At 38.5% G+C, this 26262-nt stretch overlaps 3 protein-coding genes across 3 annotated transcripts; all 3 read left to right on the top strand.

Moving 5' to 3' along the window:
- Window positions 1–12097: 12097 nt before the first annotated feature.
- Window positions 12098–12710, top strand: LOC139451946 (acanthoscurrin-1-like). Its single transcript, XM_071233230.1, has 2 exons — window positions 12098–12446; window positions 12694–12710. Exons 1-2 carry the CDS (start codon window positions 12098–12100, stop codon window positions 12708–12710), a joined length of 366 nt encoding a protein of 121 aa, XP_071089331.1.
- A 7805-nt stretch (window positions 12711–20515) lies between these two features.
- LOC139451947 (acanthoscurrin-1-like) lies at window positions 20516–21126 on the top strand. Its single transcript, XM_071233231.1, has 2 exons — window positions 20516–20861; window positions 21110–21126. The coding sequence occupies exons 1-2, from the start codon at window positions 20516–20518 to the stop codon at window positions 21124–21126; spliced, it is 363 nt and encodes a 120-aa protein (XP_071089332.1).
- A 3410-nt stretch (window positions 21127–24536) lies between these two features.
- LOC139451948 (acanthoscurrin-1-like) lies at window positions 24537–25149 on the top strand. Its single transcript, XM_071233232.1, has 2 exons — window positions 24537–24885; window positions 25133–25149. The coding sequence occupies exons 1-2, from the start codon at window positions 24537–24539 to the stop codon at window positions 25147–25149; spliced, it is 366 nt and encodes a 121-aa protein (XP_071089333.1).
- Window positions 25150–26262: the final 1113 nt, after the last annotated feature.

A 26262-nucleotide genomic window follows, 5' to 3' on the forward strand; every position in this document is an offset into this window, starting at 1 on the left:
GTAATTTCCATCAAACATGTACTTCTTGATTTGATGATGCAATTTAACATTTTGCATACTGCTTATGTAATTAATAGGAGAAGTATCTATATAGATATATAGTTGTGTGTTTATTAACCACCTTCCCTGTAGGCGCTATTTGTAAAATACATATTGATTAAATCAGACCGCGAAGTTTAAGATTCCGAACTGGATTGGTAGGATTGAAGATTACAATAAACAAACAAATAGCTAATATATCCCTTTTGTTTGATTACAACGCAAAAGTGACAATCATTTATCAATACAAAGGAGATTGCATTTGGTAACTGTAGAGAGTTATGTTTAGCTGAATAAATGGTCCAACTTTAAAGCTTGCCATAAGTCTTTATAATGTGGCAGTTACAGGTTTTGTTTAACTGTCAACTAACCAGTAATATACCAGTAGTATATAGTGTATATAATACATAGTGTAGTTAGTATTAGTATTAATATTAGCATTAGTTATTTGTGTCAGTATTAGTATATAGTGTAAATAATAGATACTGTAGTTAGTATTAGCATTAGTATTATTATTATTAATATTAGTATTTAGTATTAGTACTTAATATTAGTATTTAGTATTAGTATTTAGTATTAGTATTTAGTATTAGTTTGCAGTATGGGTTTTAGGGATTTTAATGAAGATTTGATACAATTCCTTTTAACTTAGTTATGCTTGGGTCAGTCACTACCCTATCAGCTCTTTTGTGTCAGCCAGGGCAAATGTTCTGGTTGAGTGGTTGACCCTATTGTTTTCCTTAGGGTCAGCTTTGCATGCTTTTTAACCCTCACTTGCACCTCAGTCACTACACTGACAAGTCACTGACAGACAACAGCAAGTGGGCACATTTTTTACAGATTTTGTAAAGTCAAGGTATGTTTCCAATTTAATACTCAAGAATATATAAATCTATCTTTTCATAAATAAGATTATATAAATAGGTGTACGTTAAATAAGGTATTTGTTATGATGTGTGTGAGTTAGTCAATGTCTGATTCTCCTGGACAGAGTGTTGTTTGACTATGTTTATGAGGCTATTTTCATATATGTGTTAAATGTATTGTAAGTGTGTGGACATTTATGATAGTTTTAGGATGTTTAGTAATTTATTGTGTTTTATGGTAGTGCTTTGTTCAGATCTGTAAATATGTATAAACAATAGCACTGATTTGATAATAATGTCCACACGCGCAAGAGCATTGTGTAAGGAAGCTAGTTTTATTGTACATTTAGAATAACTTCCATATTTATAGGTACTTTGATGTCACTGTAGCCCTGACCATGTAGTCGTGACAGACTAAAGTGTCACCTACACCTAGAGGCCATACTTCTGGTATGTTTACTAATCACCACATGTAAATATATATTATTATTATGATGTCTATCTATTGATCACGTTTTACACCACCTAAGAAGTATTTTGATTTGATGTATGCATATACTATATGTATGTATAATGTAATTCTAATGATCTAGCATGTTAGGACGTATACATATCCTCTATATATGTATAAGGTAATCCTGATGAAGCATCATGTTCTCATTTTAATTGTCATGATTTACAAGATTCTTATTGAGTGTTATTGTGCATTTCAGGGTGTGAAAGAAAGGTATACCACTCATCATCTAATAAAACGAATCACACCCGTAGCTGTGTTTTTGACATCATTTATCGACACACACACATAATTCTGCTACAAAATGGAGCCCCCAGTGAGGACCTTGATGATTGAGTGTGGATCTGACGTCTACATGTTGGAATGAACAGTGATGGTTTGCCCGGGATGCCATAGTGCTTGAATAGTTGATTAATTCAGCCTTTCACGTTATCTAAAATACGTATTGTCATATAGGCCTACGCGTTATCATGTTTATCGTGGCATGATTAGTGACTCTTGATGGTGACATTCGTGAAATATATGTTCGGACTATTCGTTGTAAGTACGTGGAAACGAGATGCTTGGCCACTTTCACAGATCGCGGGATCCCCTTGACGCGCCGTGTTGTCGTGATTTGCAAATATACCGGTGATCACTGATTGTGTTGTTTATTTAATTTGATCCATTTGAAATATATTTCCTGTTGTTTTCATGCTTTGGTATACCATGGTTTATTATAGTCATGCTGGCATATTCAATCTCAGTTTCAAGTTTAGTGTGAATGAATCTTGTGTTGTGAGGGAGAGTAAATAAATAATTAACTTTCATTCCAAAGAAACATGAACCTAACTTACCCTAAAGTTACGTAAACACTTATACCTTCACCTATATAGGCTAGTAGGTTTCCTTATTGTTTTTTTTCATTGACAACAGACAGAACACTGAACTGAACAGACAATATAGCACGTATTAATCACTCACCCTGCATACTAACATTTGCTATTTAGTAATTTAGTATTGTTTTGGGTCATGTATTTCTGATAGGATTAATGTTTTATGTTTAACCTTGTAGTAGTTAGCCATGAAGTAACTTAGTCACATTAAGTAATTAAAGTTACTTATTCCTATACAGTTACTTGGTACTACTAATACCTACCTTAGATTGTGTTTCCGTTTCAGTTATCATACAATAAGTACAATGTGTTGCTGTCACAGGTATAACTGTATTACACTTCCTTAACCACAAGAGGGTGGTGAGGTGAAGTAATTGCTGTTATTAAGTGACAGTGTAATTGTGTGATAGTTCATTTAGAGGTGGTATTATCGGGTCAGAAAAGGTAACTTTTGAAACTGCTTTCACCTAAACTGTTCTATACTTACACTGTACAATGTACTTTGCTGTATAGTTGGACGACAACTATATTTACTTAAACCAATTTAAACCAAAATTAAACCATCTAATCCAATTTAAACCCAAACCGTACACACATACACACCGTGTGTCAACAAAACGACAGTTGTAACTGTTTTTCACTGTACGTTTATAAAACGACAGTTGTATCCGTTCTACACTTAGAATGGTTTTCAGTTTGTTTTAGTTGTTTACTCTGATAGTCATTGTGAACAATTCATTCTGAGTCTTGGACGAATATTTATTTATAAGGATGGAACTCACCGGTGATGAATTGAAGAATATTGTCCTGGCTTTCAAGAAGTTAGGTGTTAAACCCAAAGCAGACACCCCAGAGGACTTTGCAACATGGATGAATGAATACTCTGCAGTCGAATCAGAGAAGGAATCCAAGGAGGGAATAGCCCAAGCTACAGCTCCACAGGCACCATCAGGCATGCCTACCTACATGTATCAGAAGTTCCCCAGACTTCCAAATTTCAGCGGTGACAAATCCGGCAAAGATACATCTTATGAAGTCTGGAGATACCATGTAGACTGTCTCATTAACAACAAGGTTTATTCCTCTGAAGCTAAGGACCAAGCTATAAGGGATTCTTTAAAGGGGGAGGCGGCCAAGATTGCCGTTCACATGCAACCAGACGCCAGCACCACTGACTTACTTAGGAAGTTCAAAAGCGTGTTTGGTGTTGTGGAGAGGAGAGAGTGCAGTATGGCACTCTTCTACAGCGCTCGACAGGAAGAGAAAGAGGATGTATCTGTATGGAGTTGTAGACTAGAGGAACTTCTTTCAAGGGCCATGAGGGATAACTCCATCACGTATGAGACACGGGATGAGATGCTCCATAATATGCTGTGGACTGGGCTTAAACCCTCTTTGAAAAATATATCTGGCCACAAGTTTGACAGCATCCATAACTTTGTGGACTTACTGGAAGCACTACGTGAAATCGAGGCAGATCAACATAGCGCCACATCAGCTAGCCAACAGAAACAGGCCTGTACCGCCAAGAGAGCCATGGAGTCTGAACCAGAATGGAAGAAGGAAATGTCTGATATGAAGACTATCCTACACCAACTTACTACAGACATGGCCGACATGAAAAACCAAAGAGGACAGAGTTGGAAAACATCCCAGGACTATCAACAAGTGCCAAGGGGAGATAACCAGTGGAGGAGTCGACAGCCCTCCAACTATTCTAACCCAAGACCAGAAGGCCATTCTGAATATTCGCCTTATTCATCCCAACGAGCAGGAAGTGAAGCAGCTGATCCAGAGTGTTGGCGATGTGGACAGAGAGGCCATTACCAGTATGGATGCCGAGTGAGACTCGAACACAGTCGTCGTGGGAGGACTTTAAACTCATGCAGGCCTATGGGCAGGGGCAAGCCATAGGTCCTTCAAGACAGCCCAGGAACAGAGTTCCTGAGGGATTAGTTGGGAATACGAATGAGGTTGATTTATATATGGGAGATACACAGGTCAGATCATTGTTGGATACAGGAGCATCAGTATCTTTGGTGTCTAGGTCCTTCTACAATTCTCATCTCTCAAGTATTCCTATTGAGCCCTTAGGAGATCTATTGGATATCGAATGTGCGGATGGCGAAACATTACCTTACGATGGTTTCATTGAGGTCAAGGTCAATGCAATAGGTTCTGGTACTAGTGAAGCTATTCCTTGTTTGTTACTGGTGGTACCAGATACACAGTACAATGGGAAAGTGCCTGTGCTATTAGGAACCAATGTGCTTACCCACTTCTTGAAGGATTGCAAGGTACGACATGGTGCCAGATTCTTGCAGCATGCCAACCTAATAACGCCTTGGTACCTTGCTTTTAGAACCATTACTTTATGTGAGAAGAACTTGGAGAAGAATGACTGGAGACTTGGACTAGTATACAACGCTGAAGGTTCCAGAGTTACCATATCAGCCAACAGCCATGCGGTGCTTAGAGGCCACGTTACCAAAGGAGTTAGATGTCCAAGAGTTTGTGCCCTTTTACAGCCAACAAACAGTTCATCCATTCCTACAGATTTGGACATAGCCCCTACGATTATTGATTATGACAGCAGTTATCCTGGATACATAGACGTGCATATTGCTAATGTTACCACACGAACTGTTGTGATACAACCGAGAGCGATTCTTTGTGAACTCCAACCAGTTACTTTACAACATCCGTCCATTGGCAAGCCGTTTGAAGGAGTTGCATTGACAGAGCAAGTAGAGATTGAACACAGTACCCTAACACCAGAGGAGTTTGAGAGAGGGATACAAGTCATCATGAAGTTTCGTGATATATTCTCAAAAGGTGAAGAGGACATAGGCCATTCAGATGCTGTCAAGCATAGGATAGATCTGGTTGATGATGTCCCCTTTAAACAGCGACACCGGCGTATACCACCTGCCATGTATGATGAAGTCCGGACACACCTTCAACAACTCTTATCTGCTGGAGTGATACGACATTCTCATAGCCCATGGGCATCGAATGTTGTATTGGCACGGAAGAAGTCAGGCCAGCTGAGGATGTGTGTCGACTTCAGACAGCTGAATCGTAAGACCATCAAGGATTCCTATGCTCTTCCCCGGATTGAAGAACTCTTGGATTGTCTCAGAGGGATGAAATATTACAGTGTCCTGGACATGAAGAGTGGTTACCACCAGGTTGAGTTGGAGGAGGACCATAAGCAGCGTACAGCATTCACAGTTGGACCTCTTGGATTCTTTGAATACCATCGTATGCCATTTGGTTTGTGCAATGCACCGGCGACTTACCAACGTCTAATGGAACAGTGTCTCGTTGGATTACATCTTGATATATGTTTAATCTACCTTGACGATCTGATTATCTTTTCAAGAACATTTGAGGAACATCTGGAGCGACTGGAACGTGTCCTACAGAGATTGAGGGAATGTGGTTTGAAGCTGGCCCCAAAGAAATGCCAATTCTTCAAAAGACGAGTGAAATATGTGGGATATATAGTATCTGAAGATGGCATTGAGGCAGATCCAGAAAAGATAAACAAGATTCAGGACTGGCCCACACCTTGCACACCAGAAGACGTCAGAAAATTCCTTGGATTTGCTGGTTACTATAGGAAGTTTGTGAGGAACTTTTCCACAATTGCCAAGCCTCTTTCAGAACTAATGCCAAAGATTCATCGAAAGAAATCTCACATTCCTAAGAAGGAGCAAGTTCAGTGGCAGTGGGGACCGACTCAAGAGAGTGCCTTTCAAGAACTCAAGACGTGTCTATCTACACCTCCGGTTCTTGGTTATGTGGATTATTCTCTCCCCTTTGAACTGCACACAGATGCCAGCAGTCATGGTCTTGGAGCAGTGCTATACCAGCAACAGAATGGACAACCAAGAGTGATTGCTTATGCCAGCAGGGGACTTAGCAAGTCGGAGCGCCACTATTCAGCCCACAAGCTTGAGTTTTTGTGCTTGAAATGGTCCATTTGTGAGAAGTTCCATGATTATCTTTATGGACAGAAGTTCACTGTACTGACGGATAACAATCCACTCACATATATCCTAACTAGTGCCAAACTGGATGCCACCGGACACAGATGGTTAGCTGCCCTTGCATCGTACAACTTTGACATCAAATACAGAGCAGGAAAAGCCAATGTCGATGCTGACATACTATCTAGGCTGCCAGAGTCCAGTGAAGTAAACGAGAAAGTGGATGTGATTTCTCAAGACTCCGTACATGCTATTTGTGGCACGATTTTACCTACAAATCTGTTGGAATGTGTTTGTTTTTCAGCAGATGCTCTGCCTGATGAAGAACTAAACATCACTGAAGAAACCTGTTCCATCAATGCTACAGACTGGCGGAGAGCCCAAACAAGAGATCCAGCTCTAGACATTATTATGGCCCATCTCAGGAATCGGACAAGACCACATTACACAGACTACACTGGAAACACAGAGATGATTACTTTATTGAAGAGCTTTGACCACTTCAAGCTGAAGAGAGGTGTGCTCTACCGAGTAATCCATGACAATGGAGAGGTACAAGAACAGTTAGTGCTACCAACAAGATGCCGTAAAGGAGCGCTGCATAGTCTTCATGACAATGTTGGTCACCCTGGTCGAGATCGAACATCTTCATTGATAAAAGCAAGGTTCTACTGGCCAGGGATGACAAAGGATATAGAGGGACATGTACAGAATTGTGAACGGTGTACTAGACGCAAGACTACCCCAGGAAGAGCCCCATTAGTGAACATACAAACATCACAACCTCTGGAATTAGTCTGTATGGACTTTTTGACACTGGAACCATCCAAGGGCGGACAACAACATATTCTTGTAGTCACCGATCACTTCACCAGATATGCACAGGCGTATCCAACCAGAAATATGACTGCCAAGACCACTGCTGATGTATTCTTTCACAACTTTGTGGTACATTATGGATTACCTGTGCGTATTCATTCAGATCAAGGTGCCAACTTTGAAGGAGCTCTTATGAAAGAACTGTGTATGTTGACCAACATGCAGAAGTCTCGCACTACGCCCTATCATGCCATGGGTAATGGCATGTGCGAACGGTTCAACAGGACACTTCTCAACATGCTTGGGACACTTGACCCTGAGAGCAAGAAGGATTGGAAGAGCCACGTTGGACCTTTGGTACATGCGTACAACAGCACCAGGCATGAGGCTACAAATTATTCACCATTCTATCTGATGTTTGGGAGAGCTCCAAGATTACCAGTAGACTTGGCATTTGGTTTAGACATTGAGCCAGAGAAGTCGAGATCCATGTCTAAATACATCAGGAACCTCAAGGACAATCTACAACAGGCTTATGAACTGGCATCTGCCAATGCTAAGAGGTCTCAGACAAGGCACAAGTCAAATTACGACTACCGAGCGAGAGCAACCCAACTGGAAATTGCAGATAGGGTATTGGTGAAAAAGGTGGCATTTGATGGGAAACATAAACTGTCAGACAAGTGGGAGGAGGATGTGTATATAGTAATTAAACAGCCAAATCCCAGCATTCCAGTTTATGTTGTACAGAAAGAGCGTGGAGATGGAAAAACCCGTACACTCCATAGGAATCTGCTTTTGCCCATCAGTTCCTTACCATTGGAAACACCGATTCCTAAGCCAAGACACTCAGACAGGACACTGCTTGGACCATCCCCCAAGGAAGACAGGAGCCCCTTGTCTGACGAAGATCAGGACCAGGAAGAAGAAACAGATGACATCACCATTGTTGTTTCTCTTGACCCATCAGACCCGTCAGTGTCAACTGATAATCCAGATGACAGGCCGACTGAGGGAGAAGCACAAGACAGTGCTGTTCTGGATGAGGTCGTGACAGGAGAAGAGGAAGTGGTAGATGCTGCTGAAGATGTCCACAGCTCTGACACCCAAGGAACGGAGCAGGATGCAGACTCTTCACAGAATGAACCACAGGCTCCTGAAGACGGTCCTGGTGACACACAGACCCAACCCAAGGTCGCAGTCCCACCTATACCAGCACCAAGGAGATCTACCAGAGAGAGAACAAGACCAGCATGGCAGATCAGAGGAGATTATGTAATGTCTGCATTATCTCCATCATCATCATCACCATCACCATCATCAGACTGGCTTGGTCGTGCGGAGTACCTTAGCTCCCTAATGGCTAAGGGTGTATTTGCAGGCAGATCAGAGAAGGCACTTGATGCGTTAGTCAACTTGGTAGCTGGTAAGCAAGAATGACGAGGACGTCATTAAACAGGGAGGGGAAGTGTGTGGCAGTTACAGGTTTTGTTTAACTGTCAACTAACCAGTAATATACCAGTAGTATATAGTGTATATAATACATAGTGTAGTTAGTATTAGTATTAATATTAGCATTAGTTATTTGTGTCAGTATTAGTATATAGTGTAAATAATAGATACTGTAGTTAGTATTAGCATTAGTATTATTATTATTAATATTAGTATTTAGTATTAGTACTTAATATTAGTATTTAGTATTAGTATTTAGTATTAGTATTTAGTATTAGTTTGCAGTATGGGTTTTAGGGATTTTAATGAAGATTTGATACAATTCCTTTTAACTTAGTTATGCTTGGGTCAGTCACTACCCTATCAGCTCTTTTGTGTCAGCCAGGGCAAATGTTCTGGTTGAGTGGTTGACCCTATTGTTTTCCTTAGGGTCAGCTTTGCATGCTTTTTAACCCTCACTTGCACCTCAGTCACTACACTGACAAGTCACTGACAGACAACAGCAAGTGGGCACATTTTTTACAGATTTTGTAAAGTCAAGGTATGTTTCCAATTTAATACTCAAGAATATATAAATCTATCTTTTCATAAATAAGATTATATAAATAGGTGTACGTTAAATAAGGTATTTGTTATGATGTGTGTGAGTTAGTCAATGTCTGATTCTCCTGGACAGAGTGTTGTTTGACTATGTTTATGAGGCTATTTTCATATATGTGTTAAATGTATTGTAAGTGTGTGGACATTTATGATAGTTTTAGGATGTTTAGTAATTTATTGTGTTTTATGGTAGTGCTTTGTTCAGATCTGTAAATATGTATAAACAATAGCACTGATTTGATAATAATGTCCACACGCGCAAGAGCATTGTGTAAGGAAGCTAGTTTTATTGTACATTTAGAATAACTTCCATATTTATAGGTACTTTGATGTCACTGTAGCCCTGACCATGTAGTCGTGACAGACTAAAGTGTCACCTACACCTAGAGGCCATACTTCTGGTATGTTTACTAATCACCACATGTAAATATATATTATTATTATGATGTCTATCTATTGATCACGTTTTACACCACCTAAGAAGTATTTTGATTTGATGTATGCATATACTATATGTATGTATAATGTAATTCTAATGATCTAGCATGTTAGGACGTATACATATCCTCTATATATGTATAAGGTAATCCTGATGAAGCATCATGTTCTCATTTTAATTGTCATGATTTACAAGATTCTTATTGAGTGTTATTGTGCATTTCAGGGTGTGAAAGAAAGGTATACCACTCATCATCTAATAAAACGAATCACACCCGTAGCTGTGTTTTTGACATCATTTATCGACACACACACATAATTCTGCTACAATAACAACAACCAGACTGTAAAAACAAGTCGTTTGATCATGTCTATCTTTGAAAACACCTTTGTGTTATACTTTAAGAGCATTTTCTTCTGAAAACACACGTCTTTACTTTTAGATGTACGGTTTTTCTGGGAAACCCTTATACACTTACACATTGACACGAATGTCAAACTGATTTGCGCGTGTTTTATTCTTGGTATGAGTTTTGGTTTAAACACGCCTTAAAAGAACACAGTCATCACCATCACTATCACTACTGCTTCATCATGTCAAGGGCATACTTAAAGGGTAGAGGCGATTTATATTCTTTCTTCTAATGTTTAGAACCAAAGACTCACCCGAAGATTAAAACACGTTAAAGTGAGTTATTTGCAACAGTGATTAAGTATATATGCAAATGTATGAATGGCTGAGACATTGTCAAAAGACAACATTCTCCTAATCTGACACACAATGGAACTGACGGAGGAGCTCATGAAACACCCAACAAATATATACAAATATAAACTATTCATTAACACCTGGTGACATCTTTCATATTCAGTATATGTTTTAGCACAATCTTGCCTTTTACACCCAATGAAATCTGTTTCAGCAGATAATGGGGCCTGATTATTCTCTGGCGTTGACGATTTATGTAGTTAAAGGGTCATCATTGAATGATTATTATATCAATATTCAGGCGTTATCTATAGAAATTGAGATAACAAATTGAGTGATGCTCGTATTATTACAAATGCCTTGATAATGAAGTGTACAATTATCAAGATGATATGTTGAAAATAAGAGAGTTCTCTCAAGAAACGCAGTTGCAAATAAAAGCTACATAACCCTGTTCAGAATCATTCGAAACCTCTGCTCGAAGCAAAGACCATTGTACGATTTCGACTTTAATGATCACACGCATGTGCGTAGGAATGACTACCAGATAGTGATGATACCTGGCGGTTGCCAAAAAGTAAGCGTATCCTGCCCCAACGGTTCCTCCGTCACAAACACATACAAAGACAAGTCAAGAAAGACGAGAAAACAAGCTGTTGTTCATATGTCAATCATGTTTTCAGAAGATATTGGTGTACTTTAGGCTTTTAACAGATATTACACGCATAAAAAGATGTTGTGCACGTGAGTATTCATAGTGACAGTCCCTTTGTGAGAAGAAACCAATATATGTACCTATCAGTTAGGAAATAAAGCTGTTGTAGTTTATTGTTATTATGCAGTAAGATAAATAAAATTCGGGGAGAATAATGTAGTATCTGGGGACTTCTGCAGTATATTCAGCAGAAGCTATTTTCTTGTGAGCAGGCTGCTGTATTACACGGAAACGGTTAGCATAGTTGACCCCGTGTGGTACAGTGCTACTGCTGTACTGTGGTGAGGCTGTACTAGTGTGTTGCGTCAGTTTTCTGGTCTCTTGTTATGTCGTATCACACAGATGCATTATAATGTCTGATGTATGCTGCTCCCACATCATATATTTACTGGATACACCCTTTTCAGACCGTTATCGAATATTTACTTGATATAGGTTAAACGTTGAGTATCGAGGACTGTTTGAAATGCAGTTAGACGATGCCAGAGAGAGTGTGTCTGTTTGCCACCTTTATATACGTTGTCTTGTACTTCCTTAATCGATGTTCATGTATATCAGCTCGCATGTGTACCCGTAGGGTGATAACCTCGGGCCCTTTGATGCGAAAAGAATGCTTACTTTAAACCATTAAACTGAGGTGCGTTACTTACCTGGAAGTGGCCAGCCAAAGATAAATCAATCACGTATAATTCACAAATGGTATATATAAAGGATGGGGGAAACTGTTCCATCATCTCTTATCTTCACCTGCCGTTCAGACACAGATACGAGTCAAGACCAAACTGTAAGTACTATTTTAAGGTTTGCTTGTGATATATATGTATACTTTTAATGTTTGATTCATCTGCTGCGCATCTGGCTGTTTTCAATCTTTATGTTGAGCCAATTCATAAAAGTACAAATATGTAACATAAAACGTTCTTGTAAATTGGGAAATATATGAATGCAGGTGAAAGTAAAACTGATAACATAATTCACAATGAGTGGTGTGAACTGAATGTACCAGATAAGTAACGATAACATGCTATTTCCCTTTCTTGACAACGATTTTCACGTTACTCAACAGATACTCAAAATGATGAAGATAGTCGCCGCTCTTGTTGCCTGCCTGGCTGTTACCGCCTTTGCCGAGCCTACCGGTCTGTATGGTGGAATTGGCGGGTTGAAAGGAGGACTGGGCGGAATTGGCTACGGAATGGGTGGATTGTACGGAGGCCTTGGAGGTCTGTACGGAGGCTATGGAGGTCTGTACGGAGGCATGGGAGGTCTATACGGAGGCGTGGGAGGTCTATACGGAGGCGTGGGAGGTCTATACGGAGGCGTGGGAGGTCTATACGGAGGCATGGGAGGTCTGTACGGAGGACTTGGAGGCTATGGTGGTCTCTACGGCGGAATTGGAGGATACGGAATGGGATTGGGAAAAGGTATTTCACAAAATATGATATCATTTGTTTATCGTATCCCACTTTCAGTCTCGTTTGCAAAATTATATAATTTACCTATATGGTATTATTATTTTACGCGACAAAGCTGATGACTTTTACAAAACATCTTTAAAATTATTCTCTGCATTCTCTAATATTTGGTTTAGCTTATCATGCAGCTAGTTTCAAGACTTCGTTGTGACTTATCCATATATCCCAACTTTATTCTACTATTTTTTTGTTTCAGGTATCGGCTATTATTGAGTTATTATCATCTACAGTGTGATGCTGGCTATTTATGTATATTCTCAAACCAATGGAATTGGTTCAATAAAATCTTGTCATATTTATTTACGCCTTGAAATTTGTTTGAGAATCTGAAAACTGAATTGAATATTCACAATGGAAGAGTGATCTATGTTTCTCCATATTGTAAACTCTGGACATAGTACGTGTTGTAGACCAATATCCAAGCACTTAAATGATATTGCGTTTCACTTCAAGCTAAGATATCAACTACTGAAATGTGTATTAAGTTCCTGAGGAAACCGGACATGATGATAAGAGGAGGGATTTTATGCTTGATATATCTCCCACAAAATGTCACTTACCCGAGTTCATGTTTCACGGGAATGTATCATTTGGGCTGCCACGAAAGGGTTTGATGGCCATTTGAAGTACCATAATATCTGCAATTGGCTGTCTGTATTTCAATTTGCATTTTAAAAACACGCAGCGAAACAAATAAGCAGGGGTATCAATTTTGGTCAAAGCGTTCATTAACGGGATCAAGGGGTAGACAGTGTGCACTGTATTGAAATTCAAATGTGTGTGCTGTCCTTGAAAATGAGCGAAAGTTGTAGAAAGAATACAATCTATATGTTGTTATGGTGCTTTGTATAAATAATATCTGAGCTGCTGCAATGAAACAGCGAAAGCCATGGTGATGTAGAGCATCAAAACAAATGTTGCAAGATTCTTACTGCTTTGGTTAGAAGGGAATGCATACAGTTGGAATTTCCATGACAGTAAAATATCTTTACAGTTTATTAATAACACAAACAAAACTATTGAATTCAAAAGTAACTATTAAAAACGCTTGTCCGGGTGTAGCTTATCAAACTACAAATTATTTGTAATTTCCATCAAACATGTACTTCTTGATTTGATGATGCAATTTAACATTTTGCATACTGCTTATGTAATTAATAGGAGAAGTATCTATATAGATATATAGTTGTGTGTTTATTAACCACCTTCCCTGTAGGCGCTATTTGTAAAATACATATTGATTAAATCAGACCGCGAAGTTTAAGATTCCGAACTGGATTGGTAGGATTGAAGATTACAATAAACAAACAAATAGCTAATATATCCCTTTTGTTTGATTACAACGCAAAAGTGACAATCATTTATCAATACAAAGGAGATTGCATTTGGTAACTGTAGAGAGTTATGTTTAGCTGAATAAATGGTCCAACTTTAAAGCTTGCCATAAGTCTTTATAACAACAACCAGACTGTAAAAACAAGTCGTTTGATCATGTCTATCTTTGAAAACACCTTTGTGTTATACTTTAAGAGCATTTTCTTCTGAAAACACACGTCTTTACTTTTAGATGTACGGTTTTTCTGGGAAACCCTTATACACTTACACATTGACACGAATGTCAAACTGATTTGCGCGTGTTTTATTCTTGGTATGAGTTTTGGTTTAAACACGCCTTAAAAGAACACAGTCATCACCATCACTATCACTACTGCTTCATCATGTCAAGGGCATACTTAAAGGGTAGAGGCGATTTATATTCTTTCTTCTAATGTTTAGAACCAAAGACTCACCCGAAGATTAAAACACGTTAAAGTGAGTTATTTGCAACAGTGATTAAGTATATATGCAAATGTATGAATGGCTGAGACATTGTCAAAAGACAACATTCTCCTAATCTGGCACACAATGGAACTGACGGAGGAGCTCATGAAACACCCAACAAATATATACAAATATAAACTATTCATTAACACCTGGTGACATCTTTCATATTCAGTATATGTTTTAGCACAATCTTGCCTTTTACACCAAATGAAATCTGTTTCAGCAGATAATGGGGCCTGATTATTCTCTGGCGTTGACGATTTATGTAGTTAAAGGGTCATCATTGAATGATTATTATATCAATATTCAGGCGTTATCTATAGAAATTGAGATAACAAATTGAGTGATGCTCGTATTATTACAAATGCCTTGATAATGAAGTGTACAATTATCAAGATGATATGTTGAAAATAAGAGAGTTCTCTCAAGAAACGCAGTTGCAAATAAAAGCTACATAACCCTGTTCAGAATCATTCGAAACCTCTGCTCGAAGCAAAGACCATTGTACGATTTCGACTTTAATGATCACACGCATGTGCGTAGGAATGACTACCAGATAGTGATGATACCTGGCGGTTGCCAAAAAGTAAGCGTATCCTGCCCCAACGGTTCCTCCGTCACAAACACATACAAAGACAAGTCAAGAAAGACGAGAAAACAAGCTGTTGTTCATATGTCAATCATGTTTTCAGAAGATATTGGTGTACTTTAGGCTTTTAACAGATATTACACGCATAAAAAGATGTTGTGCACGTGAGTATTCATAGTGACAGTCCCTTTGTGAGAAGAAACCAATATATGTACCTATCAGTTAGGAAATAAAGCTGTTGTAGTTTATTGTTATTATGCAGTAAGATAAATAAAATTCGGGGAGAATAATGTAGTATCTGGGGACTTCTGCAGTATATTCAGCAGAAGCTATTTTCTTGTGAGCAGGCTGCTGTATTACACGGAAACGGTTAGCATAGTTGACCCCGTGTGGTACAGTGCTACTGCTGTACTGTGGTGAGGCTGTACTAGTGTGTTGCGTCAGTTTTCTGGTCTCTTGTTATGTCGTATCACACAGATGCATTATAATGTCTGATGTATGCTGCTCCCACATCATATATTTACTGGATACACCCTTTTCAGACCGTTATCGAATATTTACTTGATATAGGTTAAACGTTGAGTATCGAGGACTGTTTGAAATGCAGTTAGACGATGCCAGAGAGAGTGTGTCTGTTTGCCACCTTTATATACGTTGTCTTGTACTTCCTTAATCGATGTTCATGTATATCAGCTCGCATGTGTACCCGTAGGGTGATAACCTCGGGCCCTTTGATGCGAAAAGAATGCTTACTTTAAACCATTAAACTGAGGTGCGTTACTTACCTGGAAGTGGCCAGCCAAAGATAAATCAATCACGTATAATTCACAAATGGTATATATAAAGGATGGGGGAAACTGTTCCATCATCTCTTATCTTCACCTGCCGTTCAGACACAGATACGAGTCAAGACCAAACTGTAAGTACTATTTTAAGGTTTGCTTGTGATATATATGTATACTTTTAATGTTTGATTCATCTGCTGCGCATCTGGCTGTTTTCAATCTTTATGTTGAGCCAATTCATAAAAGTACAAATATGTAACATAAAACGTTCTTGTAAATTGGGAAATATATGAATGCAGGTGAAAGTAAAACTGATAACATAATTCACAATGAGTGGTGTGAACTGAATGTACCAGATAAGTAACGATAACATGCTATTTCCCTTTCTTGACAACGATTTTCACGTTACTCAACAGATACTCAAAATGATGAAGATAGTCGCCGCTCTTGTTGCCTGCCTGGCTGTTACCGCCTTTGCCGAGCCTACCGGTCTGTATGGTGGAATTGACCGCCTCCGTGGTCTTGTGGTAGAGCGTCCGCCCGGAGAGCGGAAGGTCCAGGGTTCGATCCCGGGCCGCGTCATACAAAAAGACGTTAAAAGATTGTACTTGTTGTTACCCTGTCTGGCGCTCGGCATTAAGGGGCTAAAACAAGGACTGGTCGGCTCGGAGTCAGTATACTGTGTCTGAGTGGGGTATTCATGTTAAACTGCGGCATGGTATCTCAGTGAGCTAGCACTATAAATCGGCATCAGTCCGGACTAGTACAAGCAGCCACACACACACATACACGTGCATGCACGTCGCTATATAAGTGCAATAATCTTGGACGCGACGTTAAACCCCATTTCACCTCACCTCACCTGTATGGTGGAATTGGCGGGTTGAAAGGAGGACTGGGCGGAATTGGCTACGGAATGGGTGGATTGTACGGAGGCCTTGGAGGTCTGTACGGAGGCTATGGAGGTCTGTACGGAGGCATGGGAGGTCTATACGGAGGCGTGGGAGGTCTATACGGAGGCGTGGGAGGTCTATACGGAGGCGTGGGAGGTCTATACGGAGGCATGGGAGGTCTGTACGGAGGACTTGGAGGCTATGGTGGTCTCTACGGCGGAATTGGAGGATACGGAATGGGATTGGGAAAAGGTATTTCACAAAATATGATATCATTTGTTTATCGTATCCCACTTTCAGTCTCGTTTGCAAAATTATATAATTTACCTATATGGTATTATTATTTTACGCGACAAAGCTGATGACTTTTACAAAACATCTTTAAAATTATTCTCTGCATTTTCTAATATTTGGTTTAGCTTATCATGCAGCTAGTTTCAAGACTTCGTTGTGACTTATCCATATATCCCAACTTTATTCTACTATTTTTTTGTTTCAGGTATCGGCTATTATTGAGTTATTATCATCTACAGTGTGATGCTGGCTATTTATGTATATTCTCAAACCAATGGAATTGGTTCAATAAAATCTTGTCATATTTATTTACGCCTTGAAATTTGTTTGAGAATCTGAAAACTGAATTGAATGTTCACAATGGAAGAGTGATCTATGTTTCTCCATATTGTAAACTCTGGACATAGTACGTGTTGTAGACCAATATCCAAGCACTTAAATGATATTGCGTTTTACTTCAAGCTAAGATATCAACTACTGAAATGTGTATTAAGTTCCTGAGGAAACCGGACATGATGATAAGAGGAGGGATTTTATGCTTGATATATCTCCCACAAAATGTCACTTACCCGAGTTCATGTTTCACGGGAATGTATCATTTGGGCTGCCATGAAAGGGTTTGATGGCCATTTGAAGTACCATAATATCTGCAATTGGCTGTCTGTATTTCAATTTGCATTTTAAAAACACGCAGCGAAACAAATAACAGGGGTATCAATTTTGGTCAAAGCGTTCATTAACGGGATCAAGGGGTAGACAGTGTGCACTGTATTGAAATTCAAATGTGTGTGCTGTCCTTGAAAATGAGCGAAAGTTGTATTCAGAATACAATCTACATGTTGTTATGGTGCTTTGTATAAATAATATCTGAGCTGCTGCAATGAAACAGCGAAAGCCATGGTGATGTAGAGCATCAAAACAAATGTTGCAAGATTCTTACTGCTTTGGTTAGAAGGGAATGCATACAGTTGGAATTTCCATGACAGTAAAATATCTTTACAGTTTATTAATAACACAAACAAAACGATTGAATTCAACAGTAACTATTAAATACGCTTGTCCGGGTGTAGCTTATCAAACTACAAATTATTTGTAATTTCCATCAAACATGTACTTCTTGATTTGATGATGCAATTTAACATTTTGCATACTGCTTATGTAATTAATAGAAGAAGTATCTTTGTGTATATATAGTTGTGTGTTTACTAACCACCTTCCCTGTAGGCGCTATTTGTAAAATACATATTGATTAAATCAGACCGCGAAGTTTAAGATTCCGAACTGGATTGGTAGGATTGAAGATTACAATAAACAAACAAATAGCTAATATATCCCTTTTGTTTGATTACAACGCAAAAGTGACAATCATTTATCAATACAAAGGAGATTGCATTTGGTAACTGTAGAGAGTTAAGTTTAGCTGAATAAATGGTCCAACTTTGAAGCTTGTCATAAGTCTTTAGAACAACAACCAGACTGTAAAAACAAGTCGTTTGATCATGTCTATCTTTGAAAACACCTTTGTGTTATACTTTAAGAGCATTTTCTTCTGAAAACACATGTCTTTACTTTTAGATGTACGGTTTTTCTGGGAAACCCTTATACACTTACACATTGACACGAATGTCAAACTGATTTGAGCGTGTTTTATTCTTGGTATGAGTTTTGGTTTTAACACGCCTTACAAGAACACAGTCATCACCATCACTATCACTACTGCTTCATCATGTCAAGGGCATACTTAAAGGGTAGAGGCGATTTATATTCTTTCTTCTAATGTTTAAAACCAAAGACTCACCCGAAGATTAAAACACGTTAAAGTGAGTTATTTGCAACAGTGATTAAGTATATATGCAAATGTATGAATGGCTGAGACATTGTCAAAAGACAACATTCTCCCAATCTGGCACACAATGGAACTGACGGAGGAGCTCATGAAACACCCAACAAATATATACAAATATAAACTATTCATTAACACCTGGTGACATCTTTCATATTCAGTATATGTTTTAGCACAATCTTGCCTTTTACACCAAATGAAATCTGTTTCAGCAGATAATGGGGCCTGATTATTCTCTGGCGTTGACGATTTATGTAGTTAAAGGGTCATCATTGAATGATTATTATATCAATATTCAGGCGTTATCTATAGAAATTGAGATAACAAATTGAGTAATGCTCGTATTATTACAAATGCCTTGATAATGAAGTGTACAATTATCAAGATGATATGTTGAAAATAAGAGAGTTCTCTCAAGAAACGCAGTTGCAAATAAAAGCACATAACCCTGTTCAGAATCATTCGAAACCTCTGCTCGAAGCAAAGACCATTGTACGATTTCGACTTTAATGATCACACGCATGTGCGTAAGAATGACTCCCAGATAGTGATGATACCTGGCGGTTGCCAAAAAGTAAGCGTATCCTGCCCCAACGGTTCCTCCGTCACAAACACATACAAAGACAAGTCAAGAAAGACGAGAAAACAAGCTGTTGTTCATATGTCAATCATGTTTTCAGAAGATATTGGTGTACTTTAGGCTTTTAACAGATATTACACGCATAAAAAGATGTTGTGCACGTGAGTATTCATAGTGACAGTCCCTTTGTGAGAAGAAACCAATATATGTACCTATCAGTTAGGAAATAAAGCTGTTGTAGTTTATTGTTATTATGCAGTAAGATAAATAAAATTCGGGGAGAATAATGTAGTATCTGGGGACTTCTGCAGTATATTCAGCAGAAGCTATTTTCTTGTGAGCAGGCTGCTGTATTACACGGAAACGGTTAGCATAGTTGACCCCGTGTGGTACAGTGCTACTGCTGTACTGTGGTGAGGCTGTACTAGTGTGTTGCGTCAGTTTTCTGGTCTCTTGTTATGTCGTATCACACAGATGCATTATAATGTCTGATGTATGCTGCTCCCACATCATATATTTACTGGATACACCCTTTTCAGACCGTTATCGAATATTTACTTGATATAGGTTAAACGTTGAGTATCGAGGACTGTTTGAAATGCAGTTAGACGATGCCAGAGAGAGTGTGTCTGTTTGCCACCTTTATATACGTTGTCTTGTACTTCCTTAATCGATGTTCATGTATATCAGCTCGCATGTGTACCCGTAGGGTGATAACCTCGGGCCCTTTGATGCGAAAAGAATGCTTACTTTAAACCATTAAACTGAGGTGCGTTACTTACCTGGAAGTGGCCAGCCAAAGATAAATCAATCACGTATAATTCACAAATGGTATATATAAAGGATGGGGGAAACTGTTCCATCATCTCTTATCTTCACCTGCCGTTGAGACACAGATACGAGTCAAGACCAAACTGTAAGTACTATTTTAAGGTTTGCTTGTGATATATATGTATACTTTTAATGTTTGATTCATCTGCTGCGCATCTGGCTGTTTTCAATCTTTATGTTGAGCCAATTCATAAAAGTACAAATATGTAACATAAAACGTTCTTGTAAATTGGGAAATATATGAATGCAGGTGAAAGTAAAACTGATAACATAATTCACAATGAGTGGTGTGAACTGAATGTACCAGATAAGTGACGATAACATGCTATTTCCCTTTCTTGACAACGATTTTCACGTTATTCAACAGATACTCAAAAAGATGAAGATAGTCGCCGCTCTTGTTGCCTGCCTGGCTGTTACCGCCTTTGCCGAGCCTACCGGTCTGTATGGTGGAATTGGCGGGTTGAAAGGAGGACTGGGCGGAATTGGCTACGGAATGGGTGGATTGTACGGAGGCCTTGGAGGTCTGTACGGAGGCTATGGAGGTCTGTACGGAGGCATGGGTGGTCTATACGGAGGCGTGGGAGGTCTATACGGAGGCGTGGGAGGTCTATACGGAGGCGTGGGAGGTCTATACGGAGGCATGGGAGGTCTGTACGGAGGACTTGGAGGCTATGGTGGTCTCTACGGCGGAATTGGAGGATACGGAATGGGATTGGGAAAAGGTATTTCACAAAATATGATATCATTTGTTTATCGTATCCCACTTTCAGTCTCGTTTGCAAAATTATATAATTTACCTATATGGTATTATTATTTAACGCAACAAAGCTGATGACTTTTACAAAACATCTTTAAAATTATTCTCTGCATTCTCTAATATTTGGTTTAGCTTATCATGCAGCTTAGTTTCAAGACTTCGTTGTGACTTATCCATATATCCCAACTTTATTCTACTATTTTTTTGTTTCAGGTATCGGCTATTATTGAGTTATTATCATCTACAGTGTGATGCTGGCTATTTATGTATATTCTCAAACCAATGGAATTGGTTCTTTAAAATCTTGTCATATTTATTTACGCCTTGAAATTTGTTTGAGAATCTGAAAACTGAATTGAATGTTCACAATGGAAGAGTGATCTATGTTTCTCCATATTGTAAACTCTGGACATAGTACGTGTTGTAGACCAATATCCAAGCACTTAAATGATATTGCGTTTTACTTCAAGCTAAGATATCAACTACTGAAATGTGTATTAAGTTCCTGAGGAAACCGGACATGATGATAAGAGGAGGGATTTTATGCTTGATATATCTCCCACAAAATGTCACTTACCCGAGTTCATGTTTCACGGGAATGTATCATTTGGGCTGCCATGAAAGGGTTTGATGGCCATTTGAAGTACCATAATATCTGCAATTGGCTGTCTGTATTTCAATTTGCATTTTAAAAACACGCAGCGAAACAAATAAGCAGGGGTATCAATTTTGGTCAAAGCGTTCATTAACGGGATCAAGGGGTAGACAGTGTGCACTGTATTGAAATTCAAATGTGTGTGCTGTCCTTGAAAATGAGCGAAAGTTGTAGAAAGAATACAATCTATATGTTGTTATGGTGCTTTGTATAAATAATATCTGAGCTGCTGCAATGAAACAGCGAAAGCCATGGTGATGTAGAGCATCAAAACAAATGTTGCAAGATTCTTACTGCTTTGGTTAGAAGGGAATGCATACAGTTGGAATTTCCATGACAGTAAAATATCTTTACAGTTTATTAATAACACAAACAAAACGATTGAATTCAACAGTAACTATTAAAAACGCTTGTCCGGGTGTAGCTTATCAAACTACAAATTATTTGTAATTTCCATCAAACATGTACTTCTTGATTTGATGATGCAATTTAACATTTTGCATACTGCTTATGTAATTAATAGGAGAAGTATCTATATAGATGTATAGTTGTGTGTTTATTAACCACCTTCCCTGTAGGCGCTATTTGTAAAATACATATTGATTAAATCAGACCGCAAAGTTTAAGATTCCGAACTGGATTGGTAGGATTGAAGATTACAATAAACAAACAAATAGCTAATATATCCCTTTTGTTTGATTACAACGCAAAAGTGACAATCATTTATCAATACAAAGGAGATTGCATTTGGTAACTGTAGAGAGTTATGTTTAGCTGAATAAATGGTCCAACTTTAAAGCTTGCCATAAGTCTTTATAACAACAACCAGACTGTAAAAACAAGTCGTTTGATCATGTCTATCTTTGAAAACACCTTTGTGTTATACTTTAAGAGCATTTTCTTCTGAAAACACACGTCTTTACTTTTAGATGTACGGTTTTTCTGGGAAACCCTTATACACTTACACATTGACACGAATGTCAAACTGATTTGCGCGTGTTTTATTCTTGGTATGAGTTTTGGTTTAAACACGCCTTAAAAGAACACAGTCATCACCATCACTATCACTACTGCTTCATCATGTCAAGGGCATACTTAAAGGGTAGAGGCGATTTATATTCTTTCTTCTAATGTTTAGAACCAAAGACTCACCCGAAGATTAAAACACGTTAAAGTGAGTTATTTGCAACAGTGATTAAGTATATATGCAAATGTATGAATGGCTGAGACATTGTCAAAAGACAACATTCTCCCAATCTGGCACACAATGGAACTGACGGAGGAGCTCATGAAACACCCAACAAATATATACAAATATAAACTATTCATTAACACCTGGTGACATCTTTCATATTCAGTATATGTTTTAGCACAATCTTGCCTTTTACACCAAATGAAATCTGTTTCAGCAGATAATGGAGCCTGATTATTCTCTGGCGTTGACGATTTATGTAGTTAAAGGGTCATCATTGAATGATTATTATATCAATATTCAGGCGTTATCTATAGAAATTGAGATAACAAATTGAGTGATGCTCGTATTATTACAAATGCCTTGATAATGAAGTGTACAATTATCAAGATGATATGTTGAAAATAAGAGAGTTCTCTCAAGAAACGCAGTTGCAAATAAAAGCTACATAACCCTGTTCAGAATCATTCGAAACCTCTGCTCGAAGCAAAGACCATTGTACGATTTCGACTTTAATGATCACACGCATGTGCGTAGGAATGACTACCAGATAGTGATGATACCTGGCGGTTGCCAAAAAGTGAGCGTATCCTGCCCCAACGGTTCCTCCGTCACAAACACATACAAAGACAAGTCAAGAAAGACGAGAAAACAAGCTGTTGTTCATATGTCAATCATGTTTTCAGAAGATATTGGTGTACTTTAGGCTTTTAACAGATATTACACGCATAAAAAGATGTTGTGCACGTGAGTATTCATAGTGACAGTCCCTTTGTGAGAAGAAACCAATATATGTACCTATCAGTCAGGAAATAAAGCTGTTGTAGTTTATTGTTATTGTGCAGTAAGATAAATAAAATTCGGGGAGAATAATGTAGTATCTGGGGACTTCTGCAGTATATTCAGCAGAAGCTATTTTCTTGTGAGCAGGCTGCTGTATTACACGGAAACGGTTAGCATAGTTGACCCCGTGTGGTACAGTGCTACTGCTGTACTGTGGTGAGGCTGTACTAGTGTGTTGCGTCAGTTTTCTGGTCTCTTGTTATGTCGTATCACACAGATGCATTATAATGTCTGATGTATGCTGCTCCCACATCATATATTTACTGGATACACCCTTTTCAGACCGTTATCGAATATTTACTTGATATAGGTTAAACGTTGAGTATCGAGGACTGTTTGAAATGCAGTTAGACGATGCCAGAGAGAGTGTGTCTGTTTGCCACCTTTATATACGTTGTCTTGTACTTCCTTAATCGATGTTCATGTATATCAGCTCGCATGTGTACCCGTAGGGTGATAACCTCGGGCCCTTTGATGCGAAAAGAATGCTTACTTTACACCATTAAACTGAGGTGCGTTACTTACCTGGAAGTGGCCAGCCAAAGATAAATCAATCACGTATAATTCACAAATGGTATATATAAAGGATGGGGGAAACTGTTCCATCATCTCTTATCTTCACCTGCCTTTGAGACACAGATACGAGTCAAGACCAAACTGTAAGTACTATTTTAAGGTTTGCTTGTGATATATATGTATACTTTTAATGTTTGATTCATCTGCTGAGCATCTGGCTGTTTTCAATCTTTATGTTGAGCCAATTCATAAAAGTACAAATATGTAACATAAAACGTTCTTGTAAATTGGGAAATATATGAATGAAGGTGAAAGTAAAACTGATAACATAATTCACAATGAGTGGTGTGAACTGAATGTACCAGATAAGTAACGATAACATGCTATTTCCCATTCTTGACAACGATTTTCACGTTACTCAATAGATACTCAAAATGATGAAGATAGTCGCCGCTCTTGTTGCCTGCCTGGCTGTTACCGCCTTTGCCGAGCCTACCGGTCTGTATGGTGGAATTGGCGGGTTGAAAGGAGGACTGGGCGGAATTGGCTACGGAATGGGTGGATTGTACGGAGGCCTTGGAGGTCTGTACGGAGGCTATGGAGGTCTGTACGGAGGCATGGGTGGTCTATACGGAGGCGTGGGAGGTCTATACGGAGGCGTGGGAGGTCTATACGGAGGCGTGGGAGGTCTATACGGAGGCATGGGAGGTCTGTACGGAGGACTTGGAGGCTATGGTGGTCTCTACGGCGGAATTGGAGGATACGGAATGGGATTGGGAAAAGGTATTTCACAAAATATGATATCATTTGTTTATCGTATCCCACTTTCAGTCTCGTTTGCAAAATTATATAATTTACCTATATGGTATTATTATTTTACGTGACAAAGCTGATGACTTTTACAAAACATCTTTAAAATTATTCTCTGCTTTCTCTAATATTTGGTTTAGCTTATCATGCAGCTAGTTTCAAGACTTCGTTGTGACTTATCCATATATCCCAACTTTATTCTACTATTTTTTTGTTTCAGGTATCGGCTATTATTGAGTTATTATCATCTACAGTGTGATGCTGGCTATTTATGTATATTCTCAAACCAATGGAATTGGTTCAATAAAATCTTGTCATATTTATTTACGCCTTGAAATTTGTTTGAGAATCTGAAAACTGAATTGAATGTTCACAATGGAAGAGTGATCTATGTTTCTCCATATTGTAAACTCTGGACATAGTACGTGTTGTAGACCAATATCCAAGCACTTAAATGATATTGCGTTTTACTTCAAGCTAAGATATCAACTACTGAAATGTGTATTAAGTTCCTGAGGAAACCGGACATGATGATAAGAGGAGGGATTTTATGCTTGATATATCTCCCACAAAATGTCACTTACCCGAGTTCATGTTTCACGGGAATGTATCATTTGGGCTGCCATGAAAGGGTTTGATGGCCATTTGAAGTACCATAATATCTGCAATTGGCTGCCTGTATTTCAATTTGCATTTTAAAAACACGCAGCGAAACAAATAAGCAGGGGTATCAATTTTGGTCAAAGCGTTCATTAACGGGATCAAGGGGTAGACAGTGTGCACTGTATTGAAATTCAAATGTGTGTGCTGTCCTTGAAAATGAGCGAAAGTTGTATTCAGAATACAATCTACATGTTGTTATGGTTCTCTGTATAAATAATATCTGAGCTGCTGCAATGAAACAGCGAAAGCCATGGTAATGTAGAGCATCAAAACAAATGTTGCAAGATTCTTACTGCTTTGGTTAGAAGGGAATGCATACAGTTGGAATTTCCATGACAGTAAAATATCTTTACAGTTTATTAATAACACAAACAAAACGATTGAATTCAACAGTAACTATTAAATACGCTTGTCCGGGTGTAGCTTATCAAACTACAAATTATTTGTAATTTCCATCAAACATGTACTTCTTTATTTGATGATGCAATTTAACATTTTGCATACTGCTTATGTAATTAATAGGAGAAGTATCTTTGTGTATATATAGTTGTGTGTTTACTAACCACCTTCCCTGTAGGCGCTATTTGTAAAATACATATTGATTAAATCAGACCGCGAAGTTTAAGATTCCGAACTGGATTGGTAGGATTGAAGATTACAATAAACAAACAAATAGCTAATATATCC

The sequence above is a fragment of the Haliotis cracherodii genome, unplaced genomic scaffold (genome assembly GCF_022045235.1).
Source record: "Haliotis cracherodii isolate W230 unplaced genomic scaffold, xgHalCrac1.p SCAF_9, whole genome shotgun sequence".
In the NCBI taxonomy this organism is placed as follows: Eukaryota; Metazoa; Mollusca; class Gastropoda; order Lepetellida; family Haliotidae; genus Haliotis; species Haliotis cracherodii.

Bases quoted from the DNA above. Each gene is read 5' to 3' on its own strand.
- LOC139451947 (XM_071233231.1), top strand. From the start codon at position 20,516: ATGAAGATAGTCGCCGCTCTTGTTGCCTGCCTGGCTGTTACCGCCTTT.
- LOC139451948 (XM_071233232.1), top strand. From the start codon at position 24,537: ATGATGAAGATAGTCGCCGCTCTTGTTGCCTGCCTGGCTGTTACCGCC.
- LOC139451946 (XM_071233230.1), top strand. From the start codon at position 12,098: ATGATGAAGATAGTCGCCGCTCTTGTTGCCTGCCTGGCTGTTACCGCC.